The sequence below is a fragment of the Myotis nattereri genome (assembly GCF_964212035.1).
Source record: "Myotis nattereri genome assembly, chromosome: 1".
Taxonomy (NCBI): Eukaryota; Metazoa; Chordata; class Mammalia; order Chiroptera; family Vespertilionidae; genus Myotis; species Myotis nattereri.
In genome coordinates, this window is record NC_138075.1 from 164,688,230 (window position 1) to 164,707,444 (window position 19,215).

Here is a 19,215-nt window from a genome sequence, read left to right on the forward strand (position 1 = left end):
TGTGAACGTCATTAATACAACTGAATTGTAAACTCAAAATGGTTAAAGTGACATTTTATATTATCTATATATATGTTTTACCTCAATAAATTTTAAAAAATAGTTTACAAAAACAAATAAAATGTTTTACCTGTAGCATGATGCGATTGAAAATAATATGATTAGAAAGTATGCCACATAAAACAAAGGGATCACCGTCTTAGAAGTTGCCTCAAATTCCAGTTGTCTAGAAAGTGATGTAAAGTAGACCACCTGCCACAAAAATGTACTCAGATGAATAACTCTTAGTTATAATATTTGTGAATGAGTTACAAACACTATTAAAACACTCTAGCCTCTTTAAGCAATAAAAAATAAATAAATAAATAAATAAATAAATAAATAAATAAATAATCTATTATAAAAAAAAACCAAAAAAACACTCTAGCCTATTGGTGAAAAAAATGTTCAAATTCATTAAAAGATCAAAATACATGAATTATCATTTTAGAATAAAGAATATAGATTTGCTTCCCCCCTCCCAAATCTCTGACATGCTCTCTAAAGTTTCTTACAAAAATCCAAAGTTTAAAATGTCTGAAAATACGAAATCTAAATTTTACATAAGACTGTGAAATCCTACATAAAACCCTAAAATGCAAATCGACCAAACAGAGAAACAACAGGTCACTATGATGTGCACTGACCACCAGGAGGCAGACACTCAAAGCAGGAGCTGCCCCCTGGTGGTCAGTGCGCTCCCATAGGGGTGCCGCTCAGCCAGAAGCTGGGCTCACGGCTGGTGAGTACAGGGGCAGTGGCGGGAGCCTCTTCCACCTCTGCTGCAGGTTGACAGTAAGAAGCAAGGAGTCCCAGACTGTGAGAGGGTGCAGGCTGGGCTGAGGGACCTCCCTCTCCTGGTGCACAAATTTCGTGCATTGGGCCTCTAGTTATTAATAATTAAAGGACGTGTGGCTTTTTTCTAAAATTTTAGTAGGTTGTTATATTTTACTATTTTAATTGCATAAATATCCTTTCAGAAAGGCCTGGTATTCAAAGGCTTTTTCCAGCGGGTGACTCACTTTCACCAGGCTATTCAGAAATATTAGTAGGTTTCCTAGCCCAAGAATTACTGAACAGTTACCATGTTTCTGGCACTATAATCTAATTTATGTGAAAAAAAATGCTGAGCTAGTTATCTTTTTTCAGTAACACTATGGAACATTTGTTTGAAGTTTTTTTGTTTGTTGCTTTTTATTCCAGTGAACTTCAAACAAATTTTAGGGGGCTCCTGAAAACAGCAAAGATTAACTAAAAGTATGAATTAAAAGTTATTTTAGCACATTTTTGTGGCAGGTGGTCTACTTTACATCACATTTTAGACAACTGGAATTTGAGACAACTTCTACAATAGTGATCCCTTTGTTTTATTTGGCATATTTTCTAATCATATTATTTTCAATTGCATCATGCTACAGGTAAAATACTTTCATTTAATTTTTTTAATAGCATGCTATGAGGTTGGCTGAAGCAAAATAAGCCAGTCAGAGAAAGACAAATATCACATGATCTCACTTATATGTGGAATATAATGATCACAATAAACTGATGAATAAAATAGAACCACAGGCTTGGAAACATGGAACAGACTGATGAATCTCAGAGGGAATGGGGTAGGAGAGTGGTGGCAGGAAGAGATTAACCAAAGAACTTACATGAATGTTTTCACTGCCCACGAATACAGACAATAGGGTGGTGAAGGTCTGGTGCAGGTGCAGGGTGGGAACTGGATGGAGGAGAGTAAGGGGAAAAGAAAAGAGGGGTGTATCTGTAATACTCTCAACAATAAAGATAAAAATAATTAGTTCATCTGAGCCAGGGGAGAAGAAGAAGTTCATAAATATTGTTGTTTGCTTTGTATTTTTCTTTAAATGATAGAGTCAGCCAACTTCATAGCATGCATAAAAAACAAGACAACAAATAAAAATATTTTACCTGGGCATGATGCGATTGAAAATAATGTAATTAGAAGGTATGCCACATAAAACAAAGAGGGAACCATCTTAGCAATTGCGTCAAATTCCAGTTGTCTAGAAAGTGACCACCTGCCACAAAAATTACTCGGATGAATAACTCTTAATTACAATATTTGCGAATGAGTTACAAACACTATTGAAGCACTCTAGCTTATTGGTAAATAAAATGCTTAAATTCTTTAAAAGATCAAAATACATGAATTATCATTTTAGAATAAAGAATATAGTTTGCTTCTTTCCCCAAATCTCCAGCATGTTCTCCAAAATTTCTTACAAAAATCTAAAGTTTACAATTTCCAAAAAATAAAAAATCTAAATTTTACATAAAACTGTGAAATTATAACTAAAGAAATTGTGGCTTTTTCTAAATTTTTATTAGGTTGTTATATTTCACTATTTTAATTGCATAAATATCATTTCAGAAAGGCCTGGTATTCAAAGGCTTTTTCCAGTGGGTGTCTCACTTTCACCCAGCTATTCAGAAGTATTAGTAGGTCTGCTGGCACAAGAATTATTGAACAGTTACCATGTTTCTGGCACTATGATATAATTTCCTTGAAAATAAAAAATGCTGAGCTAGTTATCTTTTTCAGTAACACTATGGAACATTTGCTTGAAGTTTTTTTGTTTGTTGCTTTTTATTCCAGTGAACTTCAAACAAATTTTAGGGGGCTCCTGGAAACAGCAAAGACTAACTAAAAGTAAGAATTCCCATGTAATTTGGCTGGAAAACCAATCCCCAAAACTAAGCCTGAAGATCAATGTCTGTACTGAACAGACCTACCTTGAGGATGTAGGATTTGTGTTTTCCACCCAAATGTTAACAAGGATCTAAGATTTGTGGCATCCTTCTGGGTGTTCAAGAAAGTTGGATTAAGTGCCAAATACAGTAGCACACGCTCAGCTTCAAATCCAGGACTCCATCACTCAGGGAGTGCTATTGCTATCTATGGGTCTATGGTCCTTGGAACAAGTCGTCTTATCCCTCCCACTTTCTCCTGGCCTCCCTATCAACCCCAGCTGCCACGTACCCGCATCATCTTCAAGGCCAAACTCTCTTCAATATTGCTAAATTCGTCCAGGAAATGTACGAGCCACCTCTTGCTATGCTCACTACTCTCTTTTTCTTGGGTTCTCAGGTAATATTGCAGCCGCATGGCTCTGGCCTGCAGGAGTAAATAGTTTGGTCCCATCTGCTTGCCTAAGGTGGTTCCACCAAGGGTGCCCGCCAGGGAGACAGGCTGGCTGTTTTGGATGTAGATGGGGAAGGTGATGCTTTTCAGGTCAAGCTTCTTATTCACCTGCCAGGCAAACAGGAGGGGATTGGAGGGCACACAGATGCCCTGGTTCTTGGCACACACCTGACTGAAGAGGATCGGGGTTCCATCTTCCTGAGTCGCATTCAGAGCCTGCACCGCACTGTCTAATCTGCTAACTTCTGACAAGAATTCTTGTTCCAGCAGGGTGTCAGAGCGTGACACCACTAGAATGGAAGCGAATTGGACCTCAGAGCTCATCCTGAAGATGGAGAAGTGAAAAGAGTCATTAGTGGTGAAATGTCCCTGCACAAAGCGCCGTTCTCCCTTGGCCGGGCTCCTGACGGGGGTGTACTGCTCCTCGAGGTCCTCTTCTTCATCCTTGGGCAGGTAAATGAAGCCAGTGCTCAGAGCAGTTGTCAGCAGAATGGGCACCAGCAGGAAGACCCAGGGGTGTGAGCCCACCTCCCACCCCAACCATCGGAAGGCCCGGGAGAGCGGAGCCTCCAGGCAGTTGGTTTGGCAGCGGTGCTTCTGAGATACTTCGGTTGAGGACCGTCGCAGAGGTGAATCCCACCCCACCGAACTTGACTCCTGCGTCTCCATAGCTCCTGGTGGCTCTGCATACTGCCCCGAAGCCCAGTCCAGCTCAGGTTTCTGTTCCAAGAGCAGCTCTGCCTTCTGGGCCGGGAGTGGTGCTGCCTGCAGATCTGCCCCTTCATCCAAGTCTGGTCCAGGCCCCGATGGCTTCGGCAGGGACTCTGGTTGTTGCTTCTCTGTGGACTCAAGCTCCATAGATGTGTTGAGACTCATTTCCATGAAGGAAAGGCTAGTAGCTGCTAGGTGAGCACCTATCTCTACCGCAGCAAACGGTTTCCCAACGGATTCCCAACGGTTTCCTGGATATTCTAAGAAGTCTGAACATGGCTGCTCCTGCCTGGATGCTGGAGCTTCCACTGGGGAGCACGTGACTTGTAGCCTGACTAGCCCCAAATGTGTCCTCTCAGGACTTCGTTAATAGAAAAAAATACTTCAGTATTTTAGCGCTGCTCCCAGGGGCTTCAAGTTGTGGCTCCTCAGAGAGAGGGAGCTGAGTGATTTTTTTTAAATTGAACTTATTGGGTGACATTGGTTAATAAAATTATATAGGTTTCAGGTGTACAGTTCTATAATACATTGTCTGTATATTATATTGTGTGTTCACCACCCCAAGTCAAGTCTCCTTCCATCACCTTTTATCCCCCCTTTACCTTCTTCTACCTCATCCCACCTTTTTTCCCTCTAGTAATCACTCTACTATTGTCTGTGTCTATGTTTTTTCTTAATCTCTTAAATGCTACGACAGAAGAGTAAACTGGTTAGTGGTGGTGTGTATGCATGTGTGTGTGCGAGCTAAGGAATCAGGACTTCTTTTTTAGCAGCTCACAGAAGTCTTCTTAGGGCTGTTTATATTACTTTTCATGCATGTTTTGATCTATGAATTTATCTTTACTCCCTAATCTGTTGAGGAAAACCCTACCATATTTTAGACCCTTAGCTTTTAGTAGTTCTCTTGCCACTTGGTAAGGAAAATGTGGAAGGTCAAGAAGAGAAGAAAAGGTTTGAGAATTTGTGTGGTAAGTAACATCTACTCATTTTTATTCTGTTGGGAGAATGACATTCACTTAATATATGCCAGTGATTCAAAATGGGTGGACACTGTTAGAAAATGGTAGGGATGTTAGGCATTTGATTCTGATCACAAGTTGGCCCTCTCTGTGAAGTCAGTATCGACATCTGAGGGCACAGATGCATTGCCCTAGGAACTGGCTTGAATCTGGAGTTGGGATCAGGGGTTGAAAGATTAGGGTCAGCAACAGGAGAGGAAAGCAGAGAGTTGAGCCTGGAGCGGATTCTGAGGATAGCAGTGGTGAAAGCAAAGGCAGGCAACGTGGACTTGAGGGTCTCCTGAATTAAAAGGCAGGATGAGTGGGAGAGAGGGTACTGCTGGGAGGAAGGTATTTAATTAAACTGAATTCTACTGAAGCCAGCCCCTGGACAGTGCTGACACAGACCAAAGCAGGACTGACTCAGGGATACAAACTGCTGCATAAATTATACTAAATGAGTAACACATGGAAAAGGTCTCAGACCCGTCCCTGACACATAATGAAAATTCAATTAGTATTTTTTCATCCCCTTCCTGCTCTTTTAAAAAATAAAAAATAATTTATATATATTTTATTGATTTTAGAGAGGAAGGGAGAGGGAGAGAGAGATAAGAACATCAATGATGAGAGAGAATCACCAATTGGCTGCCTCCTGCAACTCCCTACACTGGGGATTGAGCCTGCATGTGCCCTCACCAGGAATCGAACAGTAACCTCCTGGTTCATAGGTCAACGCTCCAGCACGAAGCCATGCCTGCAGGGCCCTTCTTGCTCTTGATGATGCTACCAGGTAGCACATAAAACACACTGTGTTTGCTTGGGCCAAAAGCATCATTTCGACAATATTGTCTCAGCAGCATTTCCAGTGCAATTAAAAGTTGAACTCAATGTGTGAAATGGTGGAGAAAAATAGCAGTCACTGATCAGGAGAGAACACTTCAGCCTTAGCTGGAGTTGAGAAAGAAATAATAGGGGTCTCCTTTACCCTGGGGGAAGCAGGAGTATCTGGAGGCCCAAAGCTGAGGGGCTTAGTGACCATGACTGTGAGAGGCCTAATCAGCCTGAGTTCCCAGACCTCAGCATCAGACCTGAGGCCTAGGAACTGGGCAAGCACATTTGTTGAAAGAATGAACAAAGGGCTCAAAAGTGGTCACTTTTCTCTTCCTCCTCCTTCTCCTCCTCCACATCCTCTTTGTTCTCTACAATTCAGCATGGAATTGCTGACAGAGCACAGGATGCTGGGAAGGAACCTGTGTTCCCTCTCATATGCAAACGAGTTGGGTGGCCCTGGGCAGCAGCCTGCACTACATCCATGGCTTTCGAGTTTTCACCGTAAGGAACAGTAGGAAAATACATATTACATGGCTGTCCCAGCACATACCTATTTATGAAAGACAGAACATACTCTTACTATGTGTAATGGTATTTTTTATTTTATTTCATTTAAAAAATGCAAGCTTTGACCCAATACACCAATTCTTGGACCCATTCATTAGCAACCAACCTGCAGTTCCTCCTAAAGCCCCCTTCCCAAAGAAACGGGACCAAATAAAATTCATGGACTTTGCAATCTCTGGTTTTATCTCCGTGCTCTTCAACTGCATATAAATATCTAGTTCATTGCTCCAGTGACTTAACAATGACAATTATTTTCCCTTTCCCTGGGGAATTCTTCTTCATCTCCATCTCCTCTAGTTGAAGGCCTGTAGAAAATCGCACACATTCACGAAGAGCTCTCTCTATTTTTTCTTTCCCAGTTAGCATGCAAACAGGACTGCCTTCTTCCTCCTCTGAAATTTAAGGGCCCTATTCGATATATTTATGTGGGCCTCATTTTATGTGTTTTTGTGTTTATTGGTGCAGACCCGTGTTACACGAGCCCCACTGCCACCACGCGGCTTAAAACTCAAGAGAGTTGGTTTCTAACCTTCTCCAGCACAGTGAAGAATAGACCCTCACTGTGCTTCCTGTTCCTCCTCAATGTGCCAGTGAAATTCCTCGGGGTGGAGGGGTAGGAGAATGGGAGAGAGATATAAAATCTCACAGCTCTGGAGCACAGCAAATAATGCGGTGGGGTATACATTTATTTAGAAAACCACAGAGCAAGCCTCAGGAAAAAACATGTAATCGAAAGGCCAGGGGGAGAGCTTGGGTGATCAAGAGCACTCCTTGCCCAAAGACCTTCTGATAAAAAGGAACTCTCTTTGCAACAGCATGGATAGACCTGGGGATTATTATGCTAAACAAAATAAGCCAGACAGAGAAAGGAAAATACCATATGATCTCATTAATATGTGGAATCTAATGAACAAAAGAAACTGAGGAACAAAACAGAACCAGAGGCATGGAAGTATGGAACAGCTGGGGGGGGGGGGGGCAGGGGGCAGGAGGACTGGATGAAAGAAGGTGAAGAGATTAGCCAAAGAACATATCTGCATAGCCCATCCACACAGACAACAGTGTGGTGATGGGCAGAGGGAGGGGGGCGGGGGGCTGGGTAGAGGTGGGTAAAGGGAGGGAGGGGGATTGGGGACATCTATAATAGTGTCAACAATTAAATAAATTTTTTAAGAGAACCTTTAGATGTTGAAGGAAGGTATTTTCTGTTCCTTGAAACTTGGCTCAGCATCACGTGAACTGGAGAACTGGATGCAAGTAATGGCTTCAGAGTCAGGGAAGAGGGGTCGCCAAGCTGCCTGCGGGTCACATTACCTTTCAGAAGGGCACAGGTGTGACAGAGGAGGGCACAACCAGAGTAGGTGCGCCTGTTTGCGCCTTGCAGTGAAAACAAGGCTGGAGAGGTGAAGGAAAAGAACACCTCTCTGCATTTTCTCCCCCCCGCCCCCCTGCACATCTGAAATAGAAATAGCAACATGGGACAAAATGCTTACAACCATGTTATCTCTGCACGTACCTTCCTCCCTCTGCAAAGCATATAGGGTATAAGGTGCAGATGGCGGCTATCGCCACGGGCTAGCCTCGGAAGCAAAGTTTTGGGCTGGAGTGGGTGGGCGCGCGGGTACCCACCTTTAGGGAGGCCGGCTTCCTGCCCTCTCGCCCCAAAGCCCGGGCTGACCCCACCCCGCCTTCGCCTCTTCTCCTGCCTCTTCTCCTCCCTCTTTCCCTGCCCTCCCCCTGGCAGGTCCCCTGCGCACCGGCCCCCCCCCCCCCCCTCCCCGGGAGGAGCTGGCGGCAGGAGCGCCGCCTAAACTCCGTCCGCAGCTCTTGGTACCCGGGGACTGGCTTTGGGGCGCCCGCGCACCGCAGGGCCGGGGTGAGCCCACCTGCGCTTGGAGGCCCTGGGGGCTGCTGGGAGCTCTTGGCCCCGCTTCCTGGGGCGCCGGCCACTGCTGGAAGGCAGGACTTGGGCAAGGACTCAGGAGTCCTTGTAAACTTTGTGGCTGCTCTGTGGTCTTTCACATTTCTTGCTCTGTATTTTCAGGTGATGAAGAAACAAGAGCAAACACATAAAAACAGAAAAAGCAATGGGTTCAAATTCCATTTGACTGAAACTAGGGTGCTAGCCCAGAGCCGAGAACAGAAAGAACCAACATAGGCATAATTAGCAGGTAGAAAGGTCTGAAAAATGCCTGCGCTTCCTTATTTCCATCTTATCCCAGGGGTTCCCAGAGACTTTTTTATAAAGGAAGAGAGCAACATACACCTGCCTGCACCACAGTTTCTTAGAAATTGTGTGTGCAAGTTTCTTCTTTGCAAGGAGATCACCCGCCTACATGCATACAGTACCTATTGCCAGTACTGCCGTTTAATTGCATCCAGGAGGAGCTAATATCGTGGAGAATTCCCTTTGGGGACTTGGGGGCCATGCTCTCCATGGGAACACTGTGCACCTAAAAATAAGGACAGTCACAAATGGTGCAGAGATCGTTCTCTTTTATGTGAAGTGCTTCACTTAGGTATTCTGAAATCCTTACAAGTGCGGCTAATTCATCTCATAGTGAAGGCATTTGTTGCCCAGACCTTACCCAGATCTTTTGATCCCATGTTGTCTTGCTTCCTCTCTGGGCCAGCAATTTTCAACAGGTGTGCCACAAGAATTTTCTAAACATGCAGCACCTGGCTATTTAGTCAAAGGCACTAACCTCTTTCCCCTTAGATTGTAAAAAAAAAAAAAAAAAAAAAATGACAACAGCCAATACAATAGCTGTCCTGTGTAAGTAAATAAAAAATTTACGTATTTTTTGACAGATTGGAAAAATATATTATATACTAGAGGCCTGGTGCATGAATTCGTGTATAGGTGGGGGTAGGGAGGGGGCGGGACGGGATCAGCCATTGGGGCAGGTGGTGGGACACCCTTGCTGGCCAGGGATCCGGATCCGTCCCAGGGAAGCAGCCGCGGTGCCCAATGCTGACTTCTAGGAGGCCAGTGGCACTGTTGGGATCTTGCTGGTGGCCCTGGTCTGTTGGTACTTGGCCCATTCCCCGAGATTGGACCTGCAGGACTACTGAGGGAGTGAGTGCCTGCCACCAGACTGGTGGGCTGCCAGGATGGGTCTGTCAGCTGAGTGGCGGGCGCTCCCACTGTGGGAGTGCACTGACCACTAGAGGGCAGCTCCTGTGTTGAGCGTCTGCCCCCTGGTGGTCAGTGTGTGTCATAGCGACTGGTTGACCTGTCATTCCAGTCATTCTGGTTGTTTGGTTGTAATGGTCGCTTAGGCTTTTATGTATACAGTGGGGCCTTGATGTACGAGTTTAATTCGTTCCGTGACGGAGCTCATAACTCAAATTACTCGTATGTCAAATCAAAAAGTGAACAAGTGAGACACATGATGCTGGGCTGATGTTGTGGCGTTCACTGTGATGTTTGCTGCGCCAACTAGCGGTGGGGTATCTGAAGCTGGCTCGTAACCCGAATTTATCTCACAACTCAAAGCAAAAAATCGGCTGAGAGACAGCTCGTATCTCGAAAAAATCGTTAGTCGGGACACTCGTAAGTCAAGGCCCCACTGTATAGATTTTTATAATGAGTCACTAGATTCACATAAATATTTAACTTTGGGAGGTGGGGTTTGAATGGAGACTCTTGCTCTTACAGAGGATGGATGTGTGTGATTGTGTTAAATCCCAGGATTTCTCAGTCCATACAGATTGTCTTAACTACTGCAAGATTATGCTTATAAACTATTTCAGTCAAGTTTATATTCATCAAGAGCTGGAGGGTTTGGTTGAATAGCTATGGGATCAGATTCTCCTTTTATTCTTGTCTCTCCTTTTAATTGTTTGACACTATTTAGGTAAAAGTCACCCAGAGTACAGAGGGCCACGATCAGCCACAATTGATAAAAATATTGCAGATAAAAGAACACTTTGGAGAAAAAGCTCTTATCAGATGAATCCATGAATTTACATATACTAAAATAAATCTTTGATTGCTTTTAAGTTTAACTACTCATTTAGAATTGTCAAATTAAGCTATCAAATTAATCACAACTAATGTCCAGGAATTATACTTTTGCACAGGAAATAAGTTAGAAAGTCATAAGTTTGCTAGTGAAAACAAGTGTTCTATTTGAAATTGTAGTTGAAAAAAGAGAGAGATTAAGTCAAAATTATAATTTTCTCAAGAATGAGTTTTTATACTTCCAGGGTTTGAAATATTGCCAGTTTTCCCTTTTTAAAAAAAGTCACCTGCCCAACTAGTGTGGTTCAGTAGTTGAGCGTCAACTTATGAACCAGGAGGTCACAGTTTGAATCCCTATCAGGGCACATGCCCAGGTTGCGGGCTGGATCTCCTGTAGGGGATGTGTAGGAGGTGGTCAATCAATGATTTTCTCTCATAATTTATGTTTTTATCTCTCTCTCCCTCTCCCTTCCTCTCTGAGATTAATAAAAAAAATATTTTTAAAAAAGCCACCCTTGCTGGTGTTTCTCAGTGGTTAGAGTGTTGACCTGAGAATTGAACGGTTTTGGATTTGATTCCCAGTCAAGGGCACCTGCCTGGGTTGCAGGTTTGATCCCCAGCCCTCTGTGGGAGGCGACCATTCCATGTGTCTCTCTCATATCAATGTTTCTCTCTTTCTTCTGTCTCTCTCCCCCTCCCTCCTTTCCACTCTCTCTGAAAAGCAATGGGAAAAATGTCCTTGGGTGAGGATTAATACATACACACACACACACAAAAAGTCGTAATGACTTCACATATTTTGTGTGCTTTTTAAATGTTGTTATTGACTTCAGAGAGGGAGAGAGAGAGCGAGAGAAAGAGAGAGAGAGAGAGAGAGAGAGAGAGAAATATCGATTTGTTGTTCCACTTATTTATGCATTCATTGGTTGATTCTTGTTTGTGCCCTCACCGGAGATCAAACTGGCAACCTTAGTGTATCAGGATGATGCTCTAACCAACTGAGCTACCCAGACAGGGCTCTTCTGTGCCTTTTTTTTTTTTTTTTTTATCATCATGACAAAAGTCCTATATTTTAAAGAATTTTTAACAGCTCATTTTGCAAGTTTTAGGAACAACTTAAAATAATATATTTGAAATTTCTACCTGAACCTTAGGTCTTTTGAGGTATGAATTTATTTAGTTGACCTAACTTACGGAAAAAGTATTTATAAAAGTTAGTCAAGTGTTTCAGGAGACACTTTGTACTTCCTGGAATTCAGAAGACAACCTCAAGTCTGAAGAATTACTTTTTCATAAATGTAAATAACTATAAAAGATCAAGTTAAAGTTTTGAGAAACCTTTTTTTTTTGGAGTTATATTTGTTTATAAGTGAATACTTGAAATTAGTTAAGAAGTCCATTGAAATTTATGTTATTACTATTGCTTTTTCCATAAAATAAATAAAATAAAATCACATGCTCATAAAGGGAGCAGTACTTCCCTTCATTTATCTTCCCCAACTTTTGTGTAGAAAGCCCCAGTTCTGCTTATTTGTGTGTCAGGATCACATAAGGATGGAACAAAGAGAGTGTCCATAAATTAATAACTGAAGACATATTTTATTATTTAAAAATCATAAGGCTATTATTTTTAAAGAAAATTCAACTATTTAAACTTAATGTTATGACCATTATGTTAACAATTTAGAAAATGAAATTTAAACACAAGTTGCATTTTTCTTTCCCATTTTGTAGCTGATAACAAATTTTAATAATAGGGAAATTATCCTTTTTTCGCTTATTTGTGACAGAATAAGATGCATTCATGTAATATAATTATGTCATTTTATTCAAGACTTCAGTGTATTTGTTTTTAAGATTTACAGATTATGCTCATACCTCCAAGCAAAACAACTAAAGTGTGAAAGTGCAAAGAACTTCATGAATGTACTATAGAGTCAAAATAGCTTTTGAAAGGAAATATACTGTTGTTTTGCTAGCCAATTATAATGTTTTTCATGAGAAACATGGGAATTTATATTTAATATAAACACTGAACTCCCCAAAGCATATGAAAGCATAAAGCTAAAATCAATGAGGAGAGTTGGATATAAATATTTTTTACATTTTTGTGCATTTTTATGCTATCACTTATTAGGGCCACTGACTGTGACACAATATTCCTTATATTCTGTAGTATTTCCATGACTTGACGTTAAATAGTCCCAGGTGTTCTTTCAGAATTTTATGTGCAAAAGTAAATCCATGGCACTTACACAGTTACTGTGAAAGAAACATGTGCATTTACAAACATCTAATACTTCTGAAGTGTTTGCAGAGAAGTCTAGTCAAAATGATGACACTGACAAGTGAAAAGGCTGCCATACCTTTTCTCATTTTTGAACTCACAAATCAAATAGTTGGCCTACATCCAAGATCACATCTGTATCTACATATCTATAGACTAGAGGCCTGGCACACGAAATTTGTGTACGGGTATGGTCCCTAGGCCTGGCCTGTGATCAGGGCCATCTTCCTCAGCCACCAGCAGCCAGCCCGGGCCCCCTGCCACCACCCACCCCTGGTTCCCCATTCACCATCAGGCAATTGGAGCCTGCCAGCTGGGGGGAAGGAACCAAGAGGTTGGCCATTCCCGCCCACTCACCAGCTGCCCTGGTTCCCTGTTCGCCATCGGGCAATTGGAGCCTACAGGCTCGGGGAAGGGACCGAGAGGTTGGCCAGGCGATCGGCGCCTGCAGCCTGGGGGAAGCTCCTGGGTTGAGTGTCTGCCCTCTGGTGGTCAGTGCACGTCATAGTGACTGGTCGTTCTGCCATTTGGTCTATTTGCACATTACCCTTTTATTATATACTAGAGACCCGGTGCATAAAAATTTGTGCACTCGCGGGGGGGGGGGGGAGGGAGGGGGGGTCCCTCAGCCCGGCCTGTACCCTCTCACAGTCTGGGACCCCTTGGAGGGTGACCATCTGCTGGCTGAGGCCTGCTCCCTGGGGGATTGGGCCTAAGCTGGCAGTCAGACATCCCTCTGGCAGCCCAGAAGCCCTCGGGGGATTCCACTTGCCAGCGGGGAGCAGACCTAAGCTCAGAGGCTGGCAGCGGCAGGTGGGGAACCTTGGCTTCCTCCATCGCCAGGGCAAGCAATCCTCCTGTTCGCTTCAGCTGCCTAGCTGCTGGACGCCATCTTGGTTGGCAGTTAATTTGCATATCGCCCTGATTAGCCAATGGGAAGTGTGTCAGAGGTACGGTTAATTACCATGTTTGTCTATTATTAGATAGGACTAGAGGCCAATGCATGAAATTCGTGCATTGGTAGGGTCCCTAGGCCTGGCCGGCGATCAGGGCCAATCTGTGGGGTGACCAGAAGGGTGATTGGGGCCCCCGCTGGCACCCATCTTGGCTGGCCTGGGCCTGTGGGCTGTGGGCAGCTCCTGCATTGAGCATCTGCCCCCTGGTGGTCAGTGTGTGTCATAGCGACTGCTCATTCTGCCAGTCATTCGACTGTTCGGTCTATTTGCATATGAGGCTTTTATTATATTACTAGAGGCCTGGTGCACAAAAATTTGTGCACTCGGCGGGGGGGTGTGTGGAGGAGGGGTCCCTCAGCCCGGCCTATGCCCTCTCGCAGTCTGGGACCCCTTGGGAGATAACGACCTACTGGCTTAGGCCTGCTCCCGGATGGCAGAGGGCAGACCCAATCCCTAGGTGCAGCCCCTGGTTGGGCTCAGAGCAGGGCCGATTGGGGAGTTGGGACGCCGCCCCCTGTCATGCACAGAGCAGGGCGGATTGGGAGGTTGTGATGCCACCCTTAGTGATGCTCAGGGTAGGGCCGATTGGGGGGTTGGGGCACCGTCCCCTGTCACACTCAAGGCAGGGTCGATGGGGAGCTTGTGGCGCCACCCCTTGTCACGCACAGAGCAGGGCAAATCAGGGGGTTGGGGCGCTGCCCCGTCACACGCAGAGCAGGGCCGATCAGGGGGTTGGGGAGCTCCCCCCTGTCATGCACAGAGTAGGGCTGATAGGGGAGTTGGGGCACCGCCCCCTGTCACACACAGAGCAGGGTGGATCAGGGGGTTGGGGCGCCGCCACTGTCACACTCAGGGCAGGGCCAATGGGGAGGTTATGGCTCTACCCCATCACACACAGAGCAGGGCCAATCAGGGGGTTGGGGCACTGCCGCCTGTTACACACAGAGCAGTGCCGATCAGGGAGTTGGAGCGCCGTACCCTGTCACACACAGAACCGCAGGGTGATCATGGGGTTGGGGAGCTCCCCCTATCAGGCACAGAGCAGGGCTGATCAGGGGGTTGGGGCGCCTTCCCCTGTCACGAACAGAGCAGGGCCCATAGGGAGGTTGTGGCCCCGCCCCCTGTTACACACAGAGCCGCAGGGTGATCTGGGGGTTTGGGCGCTGCCCCCTGTCACGCTGATCCTGGTGCCGGGAGGCCTCTTGGCTCCGCCGATCCCAGTGCTGGGAGGCATATTACCCTTTTACTATATAGGATAGAGGCCTGGTGCATGGGTGGGGGCTGGCTGGTTTGCCCTGAAGGGTGTCCTGGATCAGGGTGGGTGTCCCCACTGGGGTTCCTGGACAGCCTGGGTGAGGGGATGATGGCTGTTTGCAGTTGGTCACACCCCCTTCAGGGTGGGGGTCCCCACTGGGGTGCCTGGCCAGTCTGGGTGAGGGGCTGAGGGCTGTTTTCAGGCTGGCGAGTGACTGAAGCTCCCAACCACCAACCGGTCCTTTTTTCCTTTTTTTTTTTTTTTTATTCTGGGCCAGCTTTAGCTTTGAGGCTTGGCTCCAGCTCTTAGGCCTCTGCTGCTGAAAGCAGGTTTCTGGCCTTTGTTTACCTTCTGTATTTGAAACAATGTTGCGATCCTGCTGGGTGAAGCCCGACAGACTAAAGCAGGTTTCTGGGGTTTTGTTTAGCTTCTATATTTGTAACATTGTTGCTTAGAGTTGCAGCTCAGAGACCAGCAGCGGCAGGCGGGGAACGTTGGAGTCCTCTGTCACTGAAGCAAGCAAGCCTCATGTTAGTTTCAAGCTGCCTGGCTTCCGGCCGCCATCTTGGCTGGCAGTTAATTTGCATATCACCCTGATTAGCCAATGGGAAGGGTAGCGGTCGTACGCTAATTACCATGTTTCTCTTTTATTAGATAGGATATATAGCATATGTACATGCAAGTTGAGTACAAACTACCCAGTTCCCAATTTGAAGGCTAATCAAGCTGAAGTGTTATCACTGATGTCTTCTAGCAAGGACCCTGTAAACTTGGGAGGGACTATGAGTTATGTCAGAAAAATCTCTTGATGCTAACTCTCCGATAGCAGACTTCTCTGGAATATAGAGATGGGTTGCCAAGGTTGTCTCTGTCCCATCATTAAAGGAAAATGAAAGAACTATTCTTTGTGTGATGCCCCTTTTGAGGAAGTTGCCTAGAGCAGTCTCAATGTACTTGCTACTCCAGGTTACTTTATGAATCTTAGAGCACTGAGTACCTTAGGGATGTGCCTTTTTTTTCAGTGTCTTTAGTTTATAACTAATAGAGGAAACTAATTAAACAAAGTCTTTAAATACTTCACCCAATGCTTGACCCATTGATATTCATTAGGTTACTAAATTTACCATCATTAGAGTGCATGCCACAATTCATTGTATTTAAGATATTAATTCTATGATGCACCATATTATATACCTCTGAGAAAGAAAGATAATGCTGTTAATTACAGTATGACTCATCATCAATTGTTAAGATATGTTCTGATTTTAGAGATTTTAATGGAAAGTGTACATATTAGATTCTATGAAATGAAAGTATTTTAGTATTATTTAATTCATTGGACGATAGGGCAATAAAACACTTTCTTTGGGTTTTATTCTTGTTTGGCCTATTATATGTTAACTACTTAAATGTTTTTCCAATAAATTTCTCCGATCAGTTAATTTCGTTTTTGCTTGCCTATCCATTAGCAGTTCCCGTTTGATGAGAGGAGAGGCATTTTCTGTGGCTTACACAGGAGCAGCATGAGATTCCATACGTAATTGCTGTCACTGATTTCTCCATGTTCCGCCTGCAGTTATCTTCTTGTCCCCTGAATTGCTTGTATGCATAACCTTTATTGAAACATATTTCAAATGCTTTTTTTGGAAAACGATGGGGTATAGCTTTTGACATTAAAAAATGCATAGTTTTTGGAAGATTTAAGTGATGGTGTTTTGTACAAAGAATCAAATCCTAATAAAAGTAGGTGTTTAATTTCTACCTGTGGAAATTGACTTTCCTGTTTTGTTTTTTTCTTCAGTGAAGATGTCAGAGCACCTTGAAATTTGTCAATTATGATATAACTTTAAAGAAACCAGCTATCAAAATAAACATGATTCAAATGTTCAGAAACCAATATACATTTAAATAGATTTTGTTTTAAAATGGGGAAAGAAGTAAACATTAATTCAGGTTTAATATATAATTTTGAAAAAAGTACGTAATTTTATTTATAGGATATCAGTTTGTTTTCCCTGCCACTAAATAAATGTTGAACAAGCATTTTAAAAATCATTAGTCTATGAAGGTTATAAAACGTGTGTCAGGTTGTCCCTAATGGCATGTGAGCTCCTTTATCCCCGATTGTATCTATACATCATTGGTATTAGTCAATAAGTTTTCTTAAGTGCATGGATAAGTGAATTATTGAAATGAAATGGATCTATAGAACTTTAATATGTAGAGTTCCTCTCTCTAATTTGATTGGTTTTCTTTCCTGGCTGTGTTTGTCTTGGATGATTGAGTGTGTATATCATTTGAACAAATGATCTTAATTCCTGTTATACATTGTTATTTATCTCAAAAACTCATACAATGAAGCCCTATCCTATCATTCCACAAAATGTGACATTATTTGGAAATAGGGCTGTTTTAGATTTTAGTTAATATGAAGGTGCATTAAAATAGGGAGGGCCCCAATCTAGTACAACCGGTGTCCTTATAAAAAGAGGAAACTTGGACATAGCCATGTACACAGTGAGAGTGCAATGGGAAGACAAGGCAGAGATCAGGATGATGTCAGAAGCCGTTTTTATTTTTCATCCTATATAATAAAAGCCTAATTTGCAAATCGACCAAACAGTGGAACAACTGGTGGAATGACTGTCACTATGATGCACACTGACCACCAGGGAGCACATGTTCAATCCAGGAGCAGCCCCAAGCCTGCAGGCCCCAGGCCAGCCAAGTCAGGTGCCAGTGGGGGCCCCAATTGCCCTGCAGATCGTCCCTGATTGCCGGCTAAGGTAGGCCCAAGAACCCTACCTGTGCATGAATTTTATGCACCGCACCTCTAGTATATATGTAAGAATTTAAGAGTGGTTTAAGAATCTCCTAGATCACAGCTCCGCTCATATTAATCCCAAGATCACCAACATTTCATAGCTTACCATTGACTATTATGTAAATGCAAAGACTTCAACTTAAATATTGTGGTCCCAGACTTTCCATTCTAGCCCTATCTTCTCTATTCTTCATCCCTCCCATTATTCTGTTTGTCTACTATATCATCTAATGAAATTACACTAGTTAATTCCCAAACCATGCCTTGTTTTGTTTTGTAAAGATTTTGTTTGTGTTGGTTCCTTCATCTAGGAATAGCTCATACCTATCCTATATAATAAAGAGCTAATATGCTAATGGTTATGACGCTCTCACACCATAATGACTATTCAGCAGGAGGCTGTGTGTGCAGTGGGGCAGAGCCACCGCATTGCTCCAGAGATGGGGCGGAAGCAGGGAGGTGCCCGGAGGAGGCGGGACCATCCCGTGGCAGGGAGGGCGGGGGTGAGAGCCCATAGTGTCCCCCTCACCAGTCCTTTGCCACCCACCGCTCTCACTTAGTGTGCCCACTGCTCACCTGCCAGGGGAAGGAGCGCAGCATGCACACCTCCAGGAAGCACCACTCGAAATTCTGCAGCAGGCAGGAGGCTTCCATGCTTTCCTCCAGTGCCATGGTGGGGCGAAGCCGCCGCATTGCTCTGGAGACAGTGGAAGCAGGGAGGTGCCCGGAGGAGGCGGGACCAGCCAAGGCGACTCGCAGGACCTAGGGTGGGGGCGGGACCAGGCGCACTAGAGCTCTGGGTGGAGAGGTTAGGGCAGGGGTGGGCAAACTTTTTGACTCAGGTCAAAATGGGTTCTTAAACTGGACCGGAGGGCCGGAACAAAAGCATGGATGGAGTGTTTGTGTGAACTAATATAAATTCAAAGTAAACATCATTACATAAAAGGGTACGGTCTCTTTTTTTTTTTTAGTTTTATTCATTTCAAACGGGCCGTATCTGGCCCACGGGCCATAGTTTGCCCACGGCTGGGTTAGGGTGTCAAGGGTGGGCAGGTGGGTGGGGCCATGTGATTTCCCATGCCGGGTCACTAGTTTAACATTTCCTCAAAGCTTGGGACTGAGTGTATTTAATCTGATTTCATCCCTCTGTTTGCAACCACTCTGTTTAAATGCACAACACTAGGTGTGGAGGATAATAAACTAACCTTTTGGGCAACATCAATTTAAAAAATGACTATTGTTCAGAATACCACCAAATTGTAGCTATTAGCTTTTGGTACTTGCGTCCATACCTTAAAAAGAAACAAAACTATATAAGACTTAAAAATAAATTGGATAGTTTTCTTTATTATCTCTCTTTCCATCCATGCCTGAAACAAAAGCGACTTTAACATGAATTGGTTTTGTGGAGGCTGTGTTTCCAGATGCTTGTGATACATATTATTGGCCTTGTCTGTTTTCTCTCATAATTTTCCTGTGGCCTTTTACCTGAATTCTTCTAGCCATGCTCCTTAGGAGGGCTTATGATGTTGCAGGCAGCCTGGTTTTGAATCTTCCATCTGCAGATTAGTTCCAGTCCACCTCAGGCTGGAAAGACAGACTCTAGCC

General features: G+C 44.0%; 1 protein-coding gene across 1 annotated transcript in view; it reads right to left on the reverse strand.

Annotated features, from left to right (window-relative positions):
* Positions 1 to 18,300, reverse strand: part of PTCHD3 (patched domain containing 3) — a gene marked incomplete at both ends in the record, with an annotated part of 32,274 nt that extends 13,974 nt beyond the window's left edge. Inside the window, 4 exons of the mRNA XM_081110432.1 lie at positions 131 to 252; positions 3,047 to 4,280; positions 8,668 to 8,771; positions 18,184 to 18,300. Coding sequence (XP_080966558.1) covers positions 131 to 252; positions 3,047 to 4,280; positions 8,668 to 8,771; positions 18,184 to 18,300 — 1,577 coding nt within the window. The remainder of the gene's footprint in view (positions 1 to 130; positions 253 to 3,046; positions 4,281 to 8,667; positions 8,772 to 18,183) is intronic.
* Between the last annotated feature and the right edge of the window lie 915 nt (positions 18,301 to 19,215).